Source organism: Hippocampus bargibanti, linkage group LG08 (assembly GCF_051943395.1).
Source record: "Hippocampus bargibanti isolate YZ-2025 linkage group LG08, ASM5194339v1, whole genome shotgun sequence".
Classification (NCBI taxonomy): Eukaryota; Metazoa; Chordata; class Actinopteri; order Syngnathiformes; family Syngnathidae; genus Hippocampus; species Hippocampus bargibanti.
The window spans coordinates 18,204,296-18,222,935 of NC_142741.1; the positions used below are offsets into that span (position 1 = coordinate 18,204,296).

The window sequence follows — 18,640 nt, forward strand, 5'->3', positions numbered from 1 at the left end:
AAACTGATGTATGATGTTACAGTGTCTGTGTATTCATCCAATGTGCCCGTTGAAGTTTCAAAGACGCTCCAATCAGTGCAGTCTAAGCATTCTTGTAGCGATAACTTTGCTTCATCTGTCCATGTTTTAACTGTCTTGACTACCGGTTTTACACATTTGAGTTTCTGTTTGTATGTGGGAATTAAGTGGATTAAATAGTGGTCAGAAAGACCCAATGCTGCATGCGCAACAGACCGGTATGCGCCTTTGAGTGCTGTGTAACAATGATCTAGAATGTTTTCTCCTCTGGTGAAACAGTCAATATGCTGCTTATATTTGGGAAGTTCACGGTTTAAACGTGTTTGATTAAAATCGCCCAAAATGATCAGGGGTGATTCTGGATATTTTATTTCGAGATGGTTTACATGGTCCGCTAGCGTTTGTATACACGCGTTAGCATTAGCTTGTGGCGCGATGTACACGGCAACGAGAATAAAGGAAGCGAACTCACGTGGCGAGTAGAATGGCTTGCAGTTGAGAGACAGCGATTCCAAACCAGGGCTGCAGTGTGCGTCGAGCATCGTGACATCGGTGCACCATTCTTCGTTGATGTAGAAGCATAGTCCACCGCCTTTGGATTTCCCCGATTGCTCCGTATCACGGTCGGCCCGAAGGAGACGGAATCCGGGTAGGTGTAGTGCGGAATCCGGGTGGCGGTCACTGAGCCAAGTCTCAGTGAAGCACAGCGCAGCAGAGCGGGCGAACGTTTTATTGGTCTTTGTGAGAAGCAGAAGTTCGTCCATCTTGTTTGGTAGTGAGCGTAGATTAGCGAGGTGGATCGATGGGAGCGGCGTTCGAAATCCACGCTGCCGAAGCTTGACGAGAACGCCGGCTCGCTTCCCCCTCCTACGTCGGCGTCTCAAAGCTCCGTACAGAGCTGCTACGCCGCTCGCGAGCAGCCCCGAAAAACCTTGTAGATTTTGGTGTGTCGGTGAAAATAGTCCAAGAGTGGATTCCCCAATGCTCAGTAACTCTTCCCTCGTGTAACTGAGTCGCGTAGGATCGCAAAAAACAAATGAAAATGACAAAACCAGGAACAATACTAGGGAGCGTGTCACCGAGGCTGCCATCCGCGGCGCCATCTTGGATCATATCTTGGTTTTCTTTTGATACTTTGTATTTTTTCCATTCAGATGATTTTGATGTTTTAGATTTTGTTCCTGCTGACTTTATTTTAATGCAATTTTTCAAACACAACCTCCTGCTGCCTCCTACCTGCTTTTTGGGATCCGCACCCGCCATCACCACCTTGCAAGCCGTGACACAACCGGGGAATCGTAATGAAAGGAAGCTGAAATACAATTTGGAATTGTTTAATAAGAATTTATTGACTAAATATAATTAACACCAGTCTGTGATTCTGATATTTTTAGGCCAGCAGAGAAGGCCTTGCAGGCCCTGACGGCCCACCACTGGCACATTGTAAATGGACTACATTTCTGTTCAATGCTGGGTTTATGTTACTAAGCTGCACTCAAGCATTTAGGAAGACTTGACGAGTCGAAAATGTAAAACAGCATTTATTGTCTACACGTCTATCACTGATTAACACAATTTTCGGTGAAAAATTGTGATAAAAATAGACAATTACCTGAAGTACAAGATTCCAATCTGCATTTCTACAACAACAAAAAACAGACATCAGTAATGGCCTCGTATCTTAACGCGTATTTTGCAGTAATTAGAATAAATCGAATCTCTTGTGGTGTGCAACTAATGCTTTCTTTCCGAAAAGAGACATAAGTCCAAATCAACAACCACTTTCTGCCACTCAATGCAATCCGCAATTATAACAGCAGGGGGCATAATAACCCAAATAACTGTGGAGTCGTCATTTTACTATCTTGGGGAATGGTACATTAATTTACTATTATCACAAACTCAGAATCACGAGTTACATTGGGCTCTTTTACTTACAATTATGATATAATACAATCCAATACAATACTGCAAAGTAAAACAAAAGATCGAAAAGATCTAACGATGTGGTTTTTGCCAACCCAAATTTACACCGAGACCATGTGCAGGGACTGTACACGCCCTTGGTCCCTTTCACTGTGACAACAAATGATATAAAAAATGTGCAACAACAAAGCCGTGAAAGGTTGAACGGCGTAAAAGAGAGGTTTCACCGTGCTGCATTTTATTTTGTAGCATGACAAAAAAAAAAGCCAAAAGAGAAGAATCTTATAAGATGAAACATGCAACAAAAAAAGGTGGGGGGATTCTTCTTGCATTTATTTAACTGCCTCCTTTTGAGCAACACAGTACAGCATTCATTCAAGTACTGTACTCATTTATTGGTGCTTTAAACAAACTTGACATAACTTGATTTTGAGTATTTGGGCGTTGGCCTCAGAGAACTCAAATAACAGACATGGGTCATTGCTCTGTGTCAAAAGGAGGACATTTACTTCCCAGTATTATCTACCTGGTATTATCTACATATATAGGTAAAAAAAACCTGCTGTTTGATCATTACACCTAGTTTATCTCATTAGTGAATAATACATTGTTTGTATCCAGGGATGACAGGTGGTGTACACTGTAAGAATGTTTCGCCCAGAAGCTATTATGTGTAGAAAATAAATGCACATTGTTGGATGACCTTATAAGAAAGGAGCAATTATTCTTGTTTGAAAAGTTCCTGATGTTCGTCGAGTCCTTTGCCTCTGAGTTATGCGCTGTATCAACAGTTTCTTTTATCTCAGTCAGCTGAACAGACAGTGAAAACAGTGGGAGACAAATAAAACCCAACAATGCATGGTCTTTTTTTAATCATGCAAAACCCTCAAATGATAGCCACGGAAATACTGACACAAATAAAAATAATGGAGACTTTAGTAACAATAAGTTTTGGTTATCTTTTGTTCATGACAGTGGAGGGCCGTGCAGATCACCCCTGGGGCTTCAGTAGTGCTGCGTCTTAATCAATCCACAACTGCGACTGGAAATAGAAAGTGTGGTGTGATTTACTAGAGTCCCGTTAGCCAGGAAATAACGTGAAGAAAGAAATACTGTCAATAAACTGTTTGAGTTTTTACCATGAACGTGTGAATTCATGATATGGGGTCAGAAGTCGCTCTTTCACACAGCAGAGAATGAATAACAGGCGAAGAATCAATATTAGCTTCATAACATTTCAATATTATTTGCTATTTTCTGACATTCGGATCTGTCCGACCTTTGTTAATGATGTCAATTTTTCCTTGTAAACAACTTTAACAGTAAATCGGCAACCAAATCAATTTCTTCTCCTCCTTCAGCTATTGTGGGTTGCTAAAACCACAACTAAATCAACACAACAATGTATTTGATTATGCAGCTCGTTCCAGATACAGTGTGCTAGCTCTGGTCAGTATGCTGTTGTCACTAGCGGTAAGTGATACTATGATTGACTGATGACTGGCCGATCATGGTTTGCGAAACCTCTGACGTTACCCAGGCCTGCGAGCAGGCCCTGCTCGTCACCAACTCAAAATCGAAATGTTCAAGCAACATACATTAGTTAAAGCAACAGAGTCATCGAGACCAAATTTAATGTGACAGGGCCTACAGAACTGATTGTGTAAGTGTCTGAAATGTGATTGGTTAAATGCTTAAATATAAAAACACACATCTGGAAGCAACGCAACAGGGGAATAGTAATGAAAGGAAGGTGAAATACAATTTGGAATTGTTTTATAAGAATATACGGACAAAATATAATTAACATCAGTCTGTGATTAGGATATTTTTAGGCGAACAGAGAAGGCCTTGAACGCCCTGACGGCCCACCACTGGTACATTGTAAATGGACTACACTTCAGTTCAATGTGAGGTTTATGTAACTAAGCTGCACTCAAACAGTTGCTTTGTATGAGATTCAGTACTATCAATATGGGATGAACCATGTTAAGGCTCTTGTGCTTCTTTTCTTTCCCAAAGGGACCTGAAGACACTTGAGAGTAAAAAAAAACACATTGTATACTTTGCATTGTTGCTTACTATTCTTTCCATCTGGATAGAAGAGTGTGAGAAAGTGTTTTATATGCTCAAATAATGCATAACAAATACAAATCAAATATTATTCTGTGATTTAGTCACGATTGCCAACGACCAGGAAGTTGCTTTTGATTGCTATTTTTTTGCTATGTCATCTTACAACTGGAGAAAGTGTACTGTATATCCCAGGCTTTCAGGTCAATCTTCTGAAACTAGCTGTGTGAAACTGATATATTATCTTCCTCTCACCCCAAAGTAAGAGCTGCAATAACTCACTCCAATTCCCCATACATATACACCAACGCACACAAAGCTTTGGGTGGTGACATTCTTCTGTATTGTTTTCTCTATTGAGTGAATGAATGTATCATTGTCCATCAGCAGGTTCTATGATTACAGCTCATATCAAATCACTGATCACCTCAAAGTGCAGGTATATAAGTCGAGCAACACTCATGAAACAAAACCTGCATCTTCTTACTAGCACCTGAATGTTAGAAAAGAGAGATCAACAATGGTGAGAGTGGATTCGCTAAAAACTATGTCATGAGATACATTGTGACAGTGACGTGCAGTCAGTGGAGGCAGGTGAGGCAGTGCCTCACCTGTCATCATGGAAAGCTGTCATGGAAATATCAAATGAAAAAATAAATTAAACAGTTAGATGTATTTAGTGATTTGTACTTTAAAGTTCTTGTCCATTTAACTTCACCGTTTTAGGATTTTTTTCAAAATCGCTGAATTTACCGTTCAAATACTAAGTAGAGACGAGTGGTGACGTCATTGATGACGTCAGTGCCTCACCAGCCATGAACCTCACCGCACGTCACTGCATTGTGATATGTTCGGCACATGGATCAGGAAGGCATTGACAGGAAATATGTGTATTTGAAACAAATTGCTTTCCCTTTTCACAGCGTGAATGCATCTTCATACACGTGGGCCAAGCTGGGGCTCAGATTGGCAACACTTGTTGGGAGCTGTACTGTCTGGAACATAGCATTCAACCAGATGGCCAGATGTCCTTTGGTACAAAAGTCGGTGGTGGCGATGAGTCCTTTAACACCTTTTTTTAGTGAGACAGGAGCAGGAAAACATGTCCCAAGAACATCTTTGTGGACCTGGAGCCCACTGTTATTGGTCAGTGGTTGATTATTTGCTTGAACAGAACATTGGGAACTCATTGCGAAATAATGTAATGTACAGTACGAGTCTTTTTGTTTTGTTTTTCTCAAGATGAAGTGCGCACAGGTACCTACCGTCAGCTGTTCCATCCAGAACAGTTAATCACAGGGAAGGAAGATGCTGCCAACAACTATGCCCGTGGTCACTACACCATTGGCAAGGAGATCATTGATCTGGTTCTAGACAGGACCCGCAAACTGGTGAGACTCTTTAAAACTATTGCATGCCACAAAAAGTTCGAAAATTATTGCTTATTCTATGACTGTGTATTAATATAATACATATTTCTTGTTTGAAACTTCCACAGAGATCTTTACTTTGCAGTGTCGGACTCTCTTTTGTGGACCACGCCCACACTTGCTCCCGTGTGGAATGTAAGTTATTAAAGGGCTCCAGTATTAGTTCCTCGAGACTGTTCAGCTGTGACCCTGATAGAATTGTAGATAACCAACAGACAATGAATCTGTTGTTTGTGTAGTTCATACTCACACACAACCAGACAGTTGTAACAAATCTATTCCTGTCCTGCACCCACTGAACGTGTTTTTTTTTTTCCTTTTTCAGAATCAAAATCAGAATGTTTATTGCCAAGTATGTAGAACACACAAGGAATTTGTCTACAGTGGACCACGCTGCACTAGTATCATTGTAGAAAATAGCACAAGAGGCACTATAGTTATATTTGGGTTACTGTTTAGAGAGTTAATGGCTTGGGGGAAGAAGCTGTTTTTAAATGTCTGCTGGATTTGCTGTACATGGATTCTGTCTCATTCTGATTTCATTCACTTTCCTGCTTGGTGTATTTGCTGTATGTGCATCATCTACAAAGTTCATTTTTCTGCAGGCAGCATAAATTGAAGGGGTGGTTTAGAAGCAGGTCTTTCATGGTTCAAGTTAACAAACCTTCATAACTGAAAGGAAAATACATGACTGATGTTCTTGCACAGTCATGTTGTATTATTGTACAGTGGGGCCTCGGTTTACGAACACCTTGCCTTACGAACTTTTCGGTTTACAAACGTTACATTTATGAAAATTAAACCTTGGATTAAGCACTACTTTTCGCGATAGACACCGCCCACAACGGCTGGCTGAGTAATCTTCGGCGGAAGAACACCAAAGCACACGACCGAACAGCACCCCAGCCGGCCTACCTTTCCACACCCCCTTTCTATGAGTGCCAGTGACGTGCAGTCAGTGGAAAGCTGTCATGGAAATATCAAATTAAAAAATGAATTAAACAATTAGATGTATTTAGTGATTTGTACTTTAAAGTTCTTGTCCATTTAACTTCACCGTTTTGGGATTTTTTTCAAAATCGCTGAATTTACCGTTCAAATTCTAAGTAGAGACGAGCGGTGACGTCATTGATGACGTCCGTGCCTCACCAGCCATGAACCTCACCGCACGTCACTGATGAGTGCACACGTCGATTGTCTTCAATGATACTTTTGCTGTTATGGGACCAAAAAATACCCCACCACAGGCTCGTGTTCAGCCGACGACACAAAACAAAATTACAGTCGAGGAGAAGATCATTGAGAAACACGAACGAGGTATGCGTTTGTGGCGTCACATGTGCGCACCGCGGCTTTCATGTGAATCTCAGCCTGACACATTTCCCACGCTGTGTGTCACTTCCCTGAAAGTAACTTTCTACTACCATTCTACAAATAAAGAGCCCGGTACCGATATGCTAAGTCCACAATTGCTACCATCCTTCGCAACAAAGCTTTACACAAAGGCGTTTCGTCGATGCTTTCACGTGACTAATGACACCGAATTTGTCACGTGTGAGTTGACAGCTGGGGCGTGGAATCATTGGACCTTTTGTTGTAATAAAATCTCTGCCAGCACCTACGTCTCTGCCGCCTGCTTAGGGATCCAACCCATTTTATTAACGTTCCGACGAGTCAGCTATCCCTGTCACGCTCGGAACGTGACAGTATCATTGTGTTCAGCTGAAAGAAAAGGCTTGGCATGATGTTACCTTTCGATCCTTGAAAGCAGCATGGAATAATTTGCGATGTGCAGGCTTTTATTGAACAGTTCCATCCAGAAAGGACTGTGGCTATGAGAATCATCAACATGATGAATGATAATGGGATGCCTCAGTTTCGTAAGACCTTACAAGTCAGAAAGCAACAGGTGTCAATTAAGAGCCATCAACGACCATCACACATGTAAATAAAGTGACTTTATTATACAGTGCAGTGTATTTATTTCATTACAATACAATAGCACATTTATTATACATAGAATAATGTATTTGTGTGTAGTTTTAAGGCTTATTTAGTTGAAAATTACATTTTATGGAGACCTGGGAACGGAGTATTCCCATTTTAATGGTTTCCTATGGGAAATTAATCAGAATCATCTTTATTGCCAAGTATGTAGAACACACAAGGAATTTGTTTCCGGTAGAACACGCTGCACTAGTATCGTCGTCAAAAAAAACTGCTAAGTGGCACTATACAGTTCCATTTTGGCTACTGTTGAAGAGTTCAAAGAGTTAATGGCTTGGGGGAAGAAGCTATTTAAATGTCTGCTGGATTTGGTGCGCATGGATCGGTAGCGCCTGCCTGAGGGGAGTAGCTGGAAAAGGTGGTGGGCAGGGTGCGGAGGGTCCAGTAGGATTTTCCGCGCCCTTGTTCGGATTCTTGCAGTGTGCAAGTCCTCGAGAGTGGGTAGGGCGGTGCCAATGATTTTTTCCGCCGCCCTAACTGTCCGTTGAAGTCGGATTTTGTCCATTTTTGTGGCGGCCCCGAACCAAACGGTGATGGAAGAACACAGGATGGATTCGATGACAGCCGTGTAGAAATGTTGCAGCACCTCCTGTGGCAGGCCATGCTTCTTTAGCAGCCTCAGGAAGTACATTCTCTGTTGGGCCTTTTTCAGAATAGAGTTGGTGTTGACCTCCCACTTCATGTCCTGGGAGACTGTGATTCCCAGGAACTTGAAGGTCTCAACGGTTTTGGGATACACACTTTTCGCCTTACACACTCTGTCTGGGAACCAATTAAGTTCGTAAGCCAAGGCCCCACTGTATCTCTAAACTCATTTATTAAAATCGCCAATTCGAATTTCTCATAGTCATATGAGATAAGATAATGCGAACATGATGAGAACAACTGTATAAACACCAGCACTAATGTAACTGCTGTTCAACGGTTTTATCAGCATTAGTGGCATTGCTTCCAAGCTGTTTGGACTTCACCACGCAAACAGGTCTACATGCAGTGTTTTTCCACGTGAATACGGTTGACTGTGTTATAATCTTGCCATAAACGAACATCTTGAAAAATAAAAAAAAACATCCTTTGTTCAAAATTATTTTGCTTAAGCCAAAATCAGGGCCATATTTTGTCAGAAATGAATTTGTTCATTAAGTCCTCTCGAAGCTGAAATACTAGACAGACTTGCTTTGTCTCAATCTGATCAGCGCTAATATAACCAGGACTCAACTCAACTGTATTCATAGAACACTTTCAAACAGCTATCACTACATATAAAGTGCTGTACACGGAACAACTATCATACACACAACAATAAAGCAATAAATCAGTAACAAAGACTGCTTTAGAAAGTACCAAGCAGTGAAACTAAGATCAAGTCTGAGTCATGCTGAGTCAAATTCCAAAGAGTACAAGTGAGTGTTGAGGCAGGGTTTAAAGATGGGCAGCGAGGGGGCCTTTCCAAATGTTCAGCGGGAGATCATTCCAGAGAGGGACCAGCAACAGAAAGGGCCCAAGTCTACAAGATGGGATGTACAAGGGCCACTGCGACAAAACAGTATCACTTCAGTCTTCTTTTTATTGAAATTCAAGAAATTGTATGCCATGCATCCAGGTTTTGATTTCCTACAAGCAGGATAAAAGTGGTCTTAACGAGAAACCATCTATTTTTTGCTCAGGAGGACATAGATCTGACAACCATGTTTGCTTAAAATGGAACCAATGGGAGCAGGTAGATGAGGACAGCAGAGGCCGGGGAATTGGGCGCTGGTCAAAACAACATGACAGAGAGACGGTATGTGACTCAGAGCAGCCTAGGCTAACATACAATTGTGGTTCTATCAGCTAAATCGGACTTAAACCACTTAAGAGTGCTGATGCCAATCGTCACCAAGTGCTGCAAGAGTCAACAGAATACAGTGATCACTTTCGACTTCGCGGTTCACTTATCGCTGTTACAGTGCATCACATATTTATTTTGATTGTTTTTATATTTTACAGAATGGCAAAGGACTCAGGGGTTTTGTGTGTGGCTGTAGCTTGATTGGTTCCCACGCTGACATCACCCAATGACAGCACAATATATCATGGTTTACACCCATGTGGATTGGCTGTGCATTTTCTCAGCCCAGCATCCCCTCTGTCTTATCACGTGGGTTATTATTATACAGTGGTACCTCGGTTCTCGAACGCCTCACTGTTCGAACAAATCGGTGTTCGAACAAAATATTCGAGATAGTATAACTCAACTTGATCCTGGTCCTTATTGACCTCGTAAAACGAGGGATTACTGTTCCGTGATCCACTGTATCAAATGCCGCAGTTAAATCCAATAAAACAAGAAAGGGGCATGTGGTGGTCGATTGAAACATCAAACGCATGTTGTTAAATTTACCGGTAAGATCCCTGTTCAAGAACAACAACTTTTACAAAAACAAGTAATTACTGTAACACTTGGATATCTGCATTAAAATGCTTGAAGAGGGACACATTAAGTAGACCTCTACAGGTTTAAATTCATTTTACGATCATCCTGAAATTTCACCTGAAAGCCAAATCGTTCAAACTTTTTGAGAGTTAAGGTCCGGGTGTAAATGACCCAAGATAGTCGTCGTCCACCCGTCCCCAAAGTGAATGCAAACCACTCTAGTCGTACATTATTCGATAGTACGTTATTTCACCTCAAGGTATTGAGTCATACGTACACATAATACATTTATGTAGGTCAAAGTCAGGCTTAAAGTCTTAACTGTGGCTGGTCAGCGTAAACGTGTTAACGCCGAATTTATGCGAGATCCGTTTTTTTCCGTGACACGTCTCCCCCTCTTCGACCAACGAGCGTTTGAGCTGTCGTTCGAAGTTTCCTGCGGACGACCCGCCTCCACTTCCCGTCCCTATATAAACACGAGTCCCCCTCTAACCGTCCATTGCCTTGTCTCTGAATCCTCTTCGTTGCTCAAAGGACAACCAGACAAAATGGTGAGTAATCGACGTCTCCTGGTGACGTCGCCTTCGAGTTTTAGTTGTTTCATTTTGCTCATCTATTCTCGCCGTACTAATTCGTAACCGACGTTTACGAAATCTGCGTCACTCTAGCGAGTATTCAGTTCGTGAGTTTGGCGGGAGGCGAAAAAAGTATCGTTCATACGTTAGATAGCCGTGGTTGTTCACCGACGAGTAGCGAAGAGGGTTTTTTTTCAAATGTGTGCAAAAAAAGAAGTCGAGCTAAAAAAATAAAGCTACCGATTAAAAATTTTATTAACGCTATAAAATTGAGCGCATCAACGAAATTTGCCAGAAGTTGTTTTCTGTTACTGTATATACATACCTTTGTAAAATTCAAAATTTTGTCGAAGTTATTCATGTAAAAGTTAGCGTACGTGTGGTGTGCTCTATCAAAGCGGGTAAAAGGAGTGGTCCGTGGTCACAAGATCCCCCTCCCCCAGTTTCAGCCGCCATTTTTTCGGCCTTTGGGCGGTTTTTTTCTTAGTGTGGGGAGGGGCTGTCCCCGGCATTACACAGCACTATGCATCTGGAAAGAATGGGGGAAGGGAGATGCCTCCATTTGGGGGTGGGCTTCATCGACTTGTGCTTACATCTCACACTGAGTGGAATGTAGTTTTCCAGAACCTTTTTACTCATCCAGCCATTCTCTATTGTTGTAGGGCTCGGTACAATTCAGGATGTTTTAATTCAAAGGGAAAAAGTGTTCATGTGGCGCACATTGCAACGGATTTATCCGCGGAAATGTTGTAACACATTGTACCTTTGTCGCCCATCTAGCGTGAATGTATCTCTATGCATGTCGGCCAAGCCGGTGCCCAAATGGGCAATGCCTGTTGGGAGCTTTACTGTCTGGAACATGGTATTCAGCCAGATGGACAGATGCCCTCTGACAAGACGATTGGAGGAGGCGATGACTCTTTCAATACCTTCTTCAGTGAGACTGGAGCTGGGAAACATGTGCCTAGAGCAATCTTTGTTGATCTGGAGCCCACTGTCATTGGTGAGTAACAGATGACTCCTATTGCCTAATTAAAATTTTAATCTTTAATGCTGTAACCTAAATCCTAAAACTTTGTTTTCTACAGATGAGGTTCGTACCGGCACCTATCGTCAGCTGTTCCACCCAGAGCAGTTAATTACAGGGAAGGAAGATGCCGCAAACAACTATGCCCGTGGGCACTATACCATTGGCAAGGAGATCATTGATCTTGTTCTGGACAGAACTCGCAAACTGGTACATTTTTTTGGGCGCAGATTCACTATTTATTTAAAAATAAAGTGACATTCTGCGATGATGTAATATAACAATGATATTCTTTCATCTTTTAGGCTGATCAGTGCACCGGCTTGCAAGGATTCCTCATTTTTCATTCCTTTGGTGGTGGCACTGGTTCTGGTTTCACCTCTCTGCTCATGGAGCGACTTTCTGTAGATTATGGGAAGAAGTCCAAACTTGAGTTTGCTGTCTACCCTGCCCCTCAAGTGTCCACAGCAGTGGTAGAGCCCTACAATTCAATTCTGACCACACACACCACCCTTGAGCACTCCGACTGCGCCTTCATGGTGGACAATGAAGCAATCTATGACATCTGTCGCAGGAACCTTGACATAGAAAGGCCAACCTACACTAACCTCAACAGATTGATTGGCCAAATTGTGTCCTCTATCACGGCCTCACTTCGCTTTGACGGCGCCCTGAATGTTGACCTGACTGAGTTCCAGACCAACTTGGTGCCTTACCCTCGTATCCACTTCCCTCTGGCCACATATGCCCCAGTCATCTCTGCGGAGAAGGCCTATCATGAACAACTGTCTGTGGCTGACATTACCAATGCCTGCTTTGAGCCAGCCAACCAGATGGTTAAGTGTGATCCTCGTCATGGCAAATACATGGCATGTTGTCTGCTCTATCGTGGTGATGTGGTGCCTAAAGATGTCAACTCTGCTATTGCTGCCATCAAGACCAAACGCACCATCCAGTTTGTGGACTGGTGTCCCACTGGTTTCAAAGTGGGCATCAACTATCAGCCTCCAACAGTGGTTCCTGGGGGAGATCTGGCCAAGGTACAGAGGGCTGTGTGCATGCTGAGCAACACAACAGCCATTGCTGAGGCTTGGGCCCGCCTGGACCACAAGTTTGATCTCATGTATGCAAAGAGGGCCTTTGTTCACTGGTATGTCGGAGAAGGAATGGAGGAAGGAGAGTTCTCGGAGGCCAGAGAGGATATGGCAGCCCTGGAAAAGGACTATGAGGAAGTTGGTACCGACAGCGTTGGCGATGAGGATGAAGAGGGAGAAGAGTACTAATGATTCAGAATGCTCAGTCTTTGAGGTTACATGAGCCATAAAGCCAGTCTTGGCAGTCATTGCTTAGACAATAAAGAATAAAACTGCTTGAATGCCTTTGTGATTATTTCAAGAATTTAACTTTCTCCAATGTTTTATTTTATTTCTATCTAGGTAAGTCATTGCACAAATGAGAGTGGATTTACACAATCGTTAAAGGTAAGCCCATTGCTGACAAATGACATTGACATTGCTCATTTCCCAGGTGGAGAATTCCTGACTAATGAATTTAGTCTGACTGCCGAGTTCGACATGAATAACTTGCAGAAATAGGTCAAATCTCATTTATGAACTTTGCACTTGGTCACAAATCAAAACCATGCTCATAAAATGAAATATTTCGCTTAAAATGCTGTGGCCACAATACAGTTTCACATTAAAGTGGAGGTGCGGTTTGCTTCGCCAACAAACTCCCTCCACACGCACATCTTTCTGTCTGAGCATTGCGTATGCTGCCTCAAGTGTGGAGGTCCTGGTCGGCTTCCCTTTATTCCTGCCTTATCTGAAGACTGCGTAGTACGGCATTTCATCGTTAAGAACAAGCAGACAAAATGGTGAGTGTCTTCATTCCTTGAATGTGTCATCTGGAAGCTTTTTGTGGGTTTTCCCCTCCGCTCCTCATCGATTCGCAACCAACACCGAAGGACGTTGTCATGTTAATAAACCCCCTGCTCGTTCTTCGTTAGTCCAATAGGTGGCAGTCTTTGTTCGCCAACTTATACCGTTGACAGTATGCCAACTGCGTTTACTAGATTTTACGCTAGGGTGTTGCCAGTTACAGGTCTCATAGCCCCCAGGCGTGCAAGTCAATTGACTACGATTGACAACACTGCATTACAGTAGTCTGCGGTGAGTGTACTACAATATCATATTGTTGTTCACTCACCACGAATGTGAAGATAAATTGTGTTCTTGCCAAAGAAAGTCACCCACTTAGTAAAAGGGGGACGTTTAAAAAAAAAGCTGAGGTGTTCTAGTTTCCCCAAGTGTTTATTTGGTCCAGGGCTGAATGGTTGCTAGCTTTTAGGTGCATATGTACTGCCGATTGATGCCAAATAGTATTATCCCTGTAAATAAACAAATCATAGCAGAATCTGGCACTGCCATGTCTGGACAGTAGGGATATATATGGGCCGAAACTACCAGAAAGACTTTAGTTCGCTGACGAAGCATCTTGGATAAGAAGTGAAACGTCCGACACCTTCAAAGTAAAGATGACGGCTGAAGAAACCTTTTCATCGATATACCATACATGCTATACATAACCAAAGGAAATATCATGTCTTTCATTAGTTTTAGTGTAAAGACGCACAATAACATTAGGGAAATGACATTTAATGAGCATTCCTTTTACACAACATTTTGTTTCATGAACAAATGTTCCATTTGTTTGTTTGAGTGATGCTACAGGGAGAACAGATAAAGAAGGTGGATGATTTTAAGTACTTGGGGTCAACTGTCCAGAGCAATGGAGACTGTGGAAAAGAGGTGAAGAAGCGTGTCCAGGCAGGCTGGAGCGGCTGGAGAAAAATGTCAGGCGTGATGTGTGATAGAAGGGTTTCAGCTAGGATGATAGGAAAAGTGTATAAAACAGTGGTGAGACCAGCCATGATGTTTGGACTGGAGACAGTGCCACTGAAGAAAAGACAGGTAGCAGAGCTAAAGATGTTGAGGTTCTCTTTGGGAGTGACCAGGTTGGACAGGATCAGGAATGAGTACATTAGAGGGACAACTCATATTAGAGGCTTTGCAGAGAAAGTCAGAGAGGCCAGACTGAGATGGTTTGGACATGTCCAGAGGAGAGAGACTATATCGGGAGAAGGGTGCTGAGCCTTGAACTGCCAGGCAGGAGACCGAGAGGAAGACCGAAGAGGAGGTTTATGGATGTGGTCAAAGAGGACATGAAGGTAGCTGGTGTGAGAGAAGAGGATGCACAAAACCGGGATAGATGGAGGACATTGATTCACTGTGGCGACCCCTGAGGGGAAAAGCCGAAAGGAAAATAAGAGATCAGAAGCTTTAACTGTGAAATCTGAGCGAAAAACTGAAAATTCTGTCTCAAGTTCACCAAATACCTGAAAAAGTTTCTCAAACTCCCACAGTAATCCTGCAATCTTGTCTTTGTACCGCCTTACGTCCGCATCAGGTCTGGTCACACACACGTCTCTCAGACAGGGGAAATGAGCCGGGTTGACACACACACCTGCCAGTTGCGTGTGGAAACCGCGGTTGGAAAAAAAACGCTGTTTTCTTCTACGTTTATCGAAACAGCACCACTCTGCCCCATAGTGGACAATACTTGAATTGCACCTCACTAAAAATATGAATGCCATGTCGTTTGTGCATTTTTCCACTTTTAAAATGATTAACCCTCCTTGGGGGAGTGTTCAGACCCGCGGGCCGTATGTTTGACACCAGTTCTGTAGATAGACAGGTATGTAGACAGACAAAAACTGTAGACAGACAGAGTGGTGCGTAACACTCGCATTATATGACATTACTATGATATTTATACCTTCTCTTCCATCCAGCGTGAATGTATCTCAATGCACATCAGCCAAGCTGGAGTTCATATGGGCAGTGCCTGCTGGGAGCTTTACTGCCTGGAACATGGTATTCAGCCAGATGGACGGATAGCGTCTGACAAAAGTATTGGTGGAGGGGATGACTCAATACTTTCTTCAGTGAGATTGGAACTGGGAAGCAATTTCCCAGGGCCATTTTTGTTGATTTGGAGCCAACTGTCATCGGTCAGTAACTGCTGACTCCTAGGTCAGGCACTCTTTTGCTAATTTTTCATGAAGTGAGCGCTACTTGCAGCTTCAATACAAATACACATCGTATTGTGATGTGAATATCTCTTAAATGTTGATCTTTGTTTTACAAAGATGAGGTTCGTACAGGTACCTATCGGGAGCTGTTCCACCCAGAACAGATGATCGCAGGGAAAGAGGATGCAGCCAGTAACTACGCCCGAGGTCATTACACCAATGGCAAGGCGATCATTGAACTCGTCCTGGACAGGATTCGCAAGCTGGTGAGAGTTGAAAATATTGTATTAAAAATACAGAACTTTTATGCATGCAGTTTGTTATCAAGGTAACTGGTTAATATGTTATCTTGGTTAGGACTATTGGTCTACACAGAGAGCTGATTAAAAACAAGAAAGACTTGATCCTTTTCCAGGCTGATCAGTGCACTGGGTTACAAAGTTTCCTCATCTTTCACTCATATGGGGGTGGAACTGGCTCTGGTTTCACCTCCCTGCTCATGGAGAGACTGTCGGTTGATTTTGGGAAGAAATTCAAACTTCAGTTTGCTGTCTACCCCAGCCCTCAGCTGTCCACATCAGTGGTAGAACCTTACAATTCTATTCTCACCACTCACAGCACCCTTGAGCACTTTGATTGTGCCTTCATGGTGGACAATGATGCAATCTTTGATATATGTCGCAGGAACCTCAACATTGAAAGCCCAAACTACATAAACCTGAACAGGCTGATTGGGCAGGTTGTATCATCGATTACAGCCTCTCTTCGGTTTGACAGCAACCAGAAAGTTGACCTAACAGAGTTCCAGACCACTTGGTGCCCTACCCTCGAATCCATTTCCCTCTAGCCACATATGCCCCATTCATTTCTTCTGAGAAGGCGTATCATGAACGCCTGTCTGTGGCAGACATCACCAATGCCTGCTTTGAGCCAGCCAACCAGATGGTCAAGTGTAATCCTCACAATGGTAAATACATGGCCTGTTGTTTGTTGTTATATTTTGGTGATGTAGCAACAAAAGATGTCACCTCTGCCATCACTGCTATCAAGACAAAACGCAGCATCCAGTTTGTGGACTGGTGTCCCATTGGCTTCAAAGTGGGTATCGATTACCATCCTCCAACAGTGGTTCCTGGAGGAAATCTAGCAAAGGTGCCAAGGGCTGTGTGCATGCTGAGCAACACAACAGCCTTTGCCGAGGCCTGGGCTCGCCTGTATCACAAGTTTGATCTCATGTATGCCAAGAGGGCCTTTGTACACTGGTACGTGGGAGAGGGAATGGAAGAAGGAGAGTTCTCAGAGGCCAGAGAGGATATGGCAGTTCTTGAGAAGGATTATGAAGAGTTAGGTGCTGACAGCACTGGAGATGAAGATCAAGATAACAAGGCATACTGAGGAGTACCATCACAGAGGCTTAAATACATTTTTCGATATAATATGACAGGCACCTCGTGTGGTGGTTATTGCTGGCAATTAATAAACAATAATTTCATGTATTTGTGATTTTGTGTGGCAGTAGATGAAATAAATATTTTTTTTCCCATATTCTATCCAGGGTAAAGTCACAACATTGGTTTCCTTAATCGTTTTCTTGATTTGACAAAGCATGCATTCTTTACCCCACACACTCAAATGATAAAGGTAAATCCAATCTCTTGTTTTTTTTTAACCTTTTTTTGTTCATCTAGGTCAGGGGTGGCCAACCAATCACAGACTAAGAGCCATTCTTTCATTCTTTTTTACACCCCCCCCCACACACACATAGCTATAGATATAGATATATAACTCACAACAACTTGTTGATATAGGCACAATGTTAATGTACAAAATAATTGTGTGTTTCCTGGACCTATTTCTGAGTCATCGTTTATGGCTCCAATTTTTAAGGGGTGCCTGCTAGTGACGAGTGATTCCCCAAACTACAATTGAAGAAAACGAGTTGAGTTTTGTTAAATTTGTATTTGTCTTTTCCTCATTATTAATTATTATTATTATTATTATTATTATTATTATTATTAAGAGATGCCCATTTCGCGGTAAGATGAAAGCATTGTCATCAAGTGGTGAGTATAGTTTTTGCTGTGCCGATGATCATTTTGTGTTTGAGAGCCTTTTACTGTGCGAGTTGCTTGTTCTGTAGCCACAAAGGGACATAAGTCTTCTTGTGCCGGTCCCAAGCCCGGATAAATGCAGAGGGTTGTGTCAGGAAGGGCATCCGACGTAAAAACTTGGCCAAAACAACATGCGGATCAAACCTCTAAAGATGGAGGACACTAATTTGCTGTGGCGACCCCTTGAAGGGAAATGCCGAAAGGAATAGAAGACGATTAATATTATTAATATAGTGTTGTTTTTATTATTGTTATTATTATTATTAGATACAGTACTTTACCTCCAATCGGTGTCTATGTGGTGAGAGACGTTTTATCCCACATCATCAGGCAGCCGTGAAGAAAATGTAGCCACAAGGGGACATTGTGCAGGTCCCAAGCCCGGATAAATACAGAGGGTTGTGTCAGGAAGGGCATCCGTCGTATTTTTTTTTTTTTTTTTTTTTTGCTAAAACAAATATGGGAATCAAACCTCTGAATCTCATACCGGATCGGTCGAGGCCCGGGTTAACAACAACTGCCATTGGCGCTGTTGACCTTCAGGGTACCGGTGGAAAATGGACTGCTACTGGTCGAAGGAGAGGAGAGGTGTGCCTGTCGGAAAAGAGAGAAATGGATCGCCAAGAGTACGTATAGGCCTTGAACTGCCAGGCAGGAGACCGAAAGGAAGGCCCAAGAGGAGGTTTATGGATGTTGTCAAAGAGGATATGAAGGTCGCTGGCGTGAGAGAAGAGGATGCACAAAACCGTGTTAGAAGGAGGACACTGAGTCGCTGTGGCGACCCCTGTCGAGAAAAACCGTAAGGAAAAGAAGTACAAAAGGCAACCGTGAAGAAGACTTACGTTGCGCTTATCACAAGTCAAAAGCGGGATGGATGATTACTACAGTCTTTTATGTGTTCCAACAAACAATTATGATTTAAAAATGTTAAAATTTCATTTCATTTGATATTTCTAAAAATACA

General features: G+C 42.6%; 1 protein-coding gene, 1 long non-coding RNA gene and 1 pseudogene across 7 annotated transcripts; 2 read left to right on the top strand and 1 right to left on the bottom strand.

Annotated features, from left to right (window-relative positions):
- Positions 1-10,278: 10,278 nt before the first annotated feature.
- LOC148894699 (tubulin alpha chain) lies at positions 10,279-12,847 on the top strand. The gene is made up of 4 exons (XM_089002005.1): positions 10,279-10,421; positions 11,226-11,448; positions 11,534-11,682; positions 11,778-12,847. Exons 1-4 carry the CDS (start codon positions 10,419-10,421, stop codon positions 12,753-12,755), a joined length of 1,353 nt encoding a protein of 450 aa, XP_088858131.1. The 5' UTR covers positions 10,279-10,418; the 3' UTR covers positions 12,756-12,847.
- A 137-nt stretch (positions 12,848-12,984) lies between these two features.
- Positions 12,985-18,469, bottom strand: LOC148894700 (uncharacterized). Of its 5 annotated transcripts, none has more exons than XR_016115703.1 (5): positions 18,164-18,469; positions 17,958-17,970; positions 15,702-15,828; positions 14,870-14,997; positions 12,985-14,772 (listed from the first exon to the last, which is right to left on the bottom strand). It is a non-coding gene; the product is annotated as an uncharacterized LOC148894700 (long non-coding RNA). The 5 variants fall into 5 exon arrangements; XR_016115702.1 differs by having other exon boundaries at positions 14,870-15,434; XR_016115701.1 differs by having other exon boundaries at positions 15,310-15,828.
- On the top strand, positions 15,296-17,950 carry LOC148894701 (tubulin alpha chain-like; annotated as a pseudogene). The gene is made up of 3 exons (XR_016115699.1): positions 15,296-15,544; positions 15,683-15,900; positions 15,960-17,950. The product of XR_016115699.1 is annotated as a tubulin alpha chain-like (transcript).
- Positions 18,470-18,640: the final 171 nt, after the last annotated feature.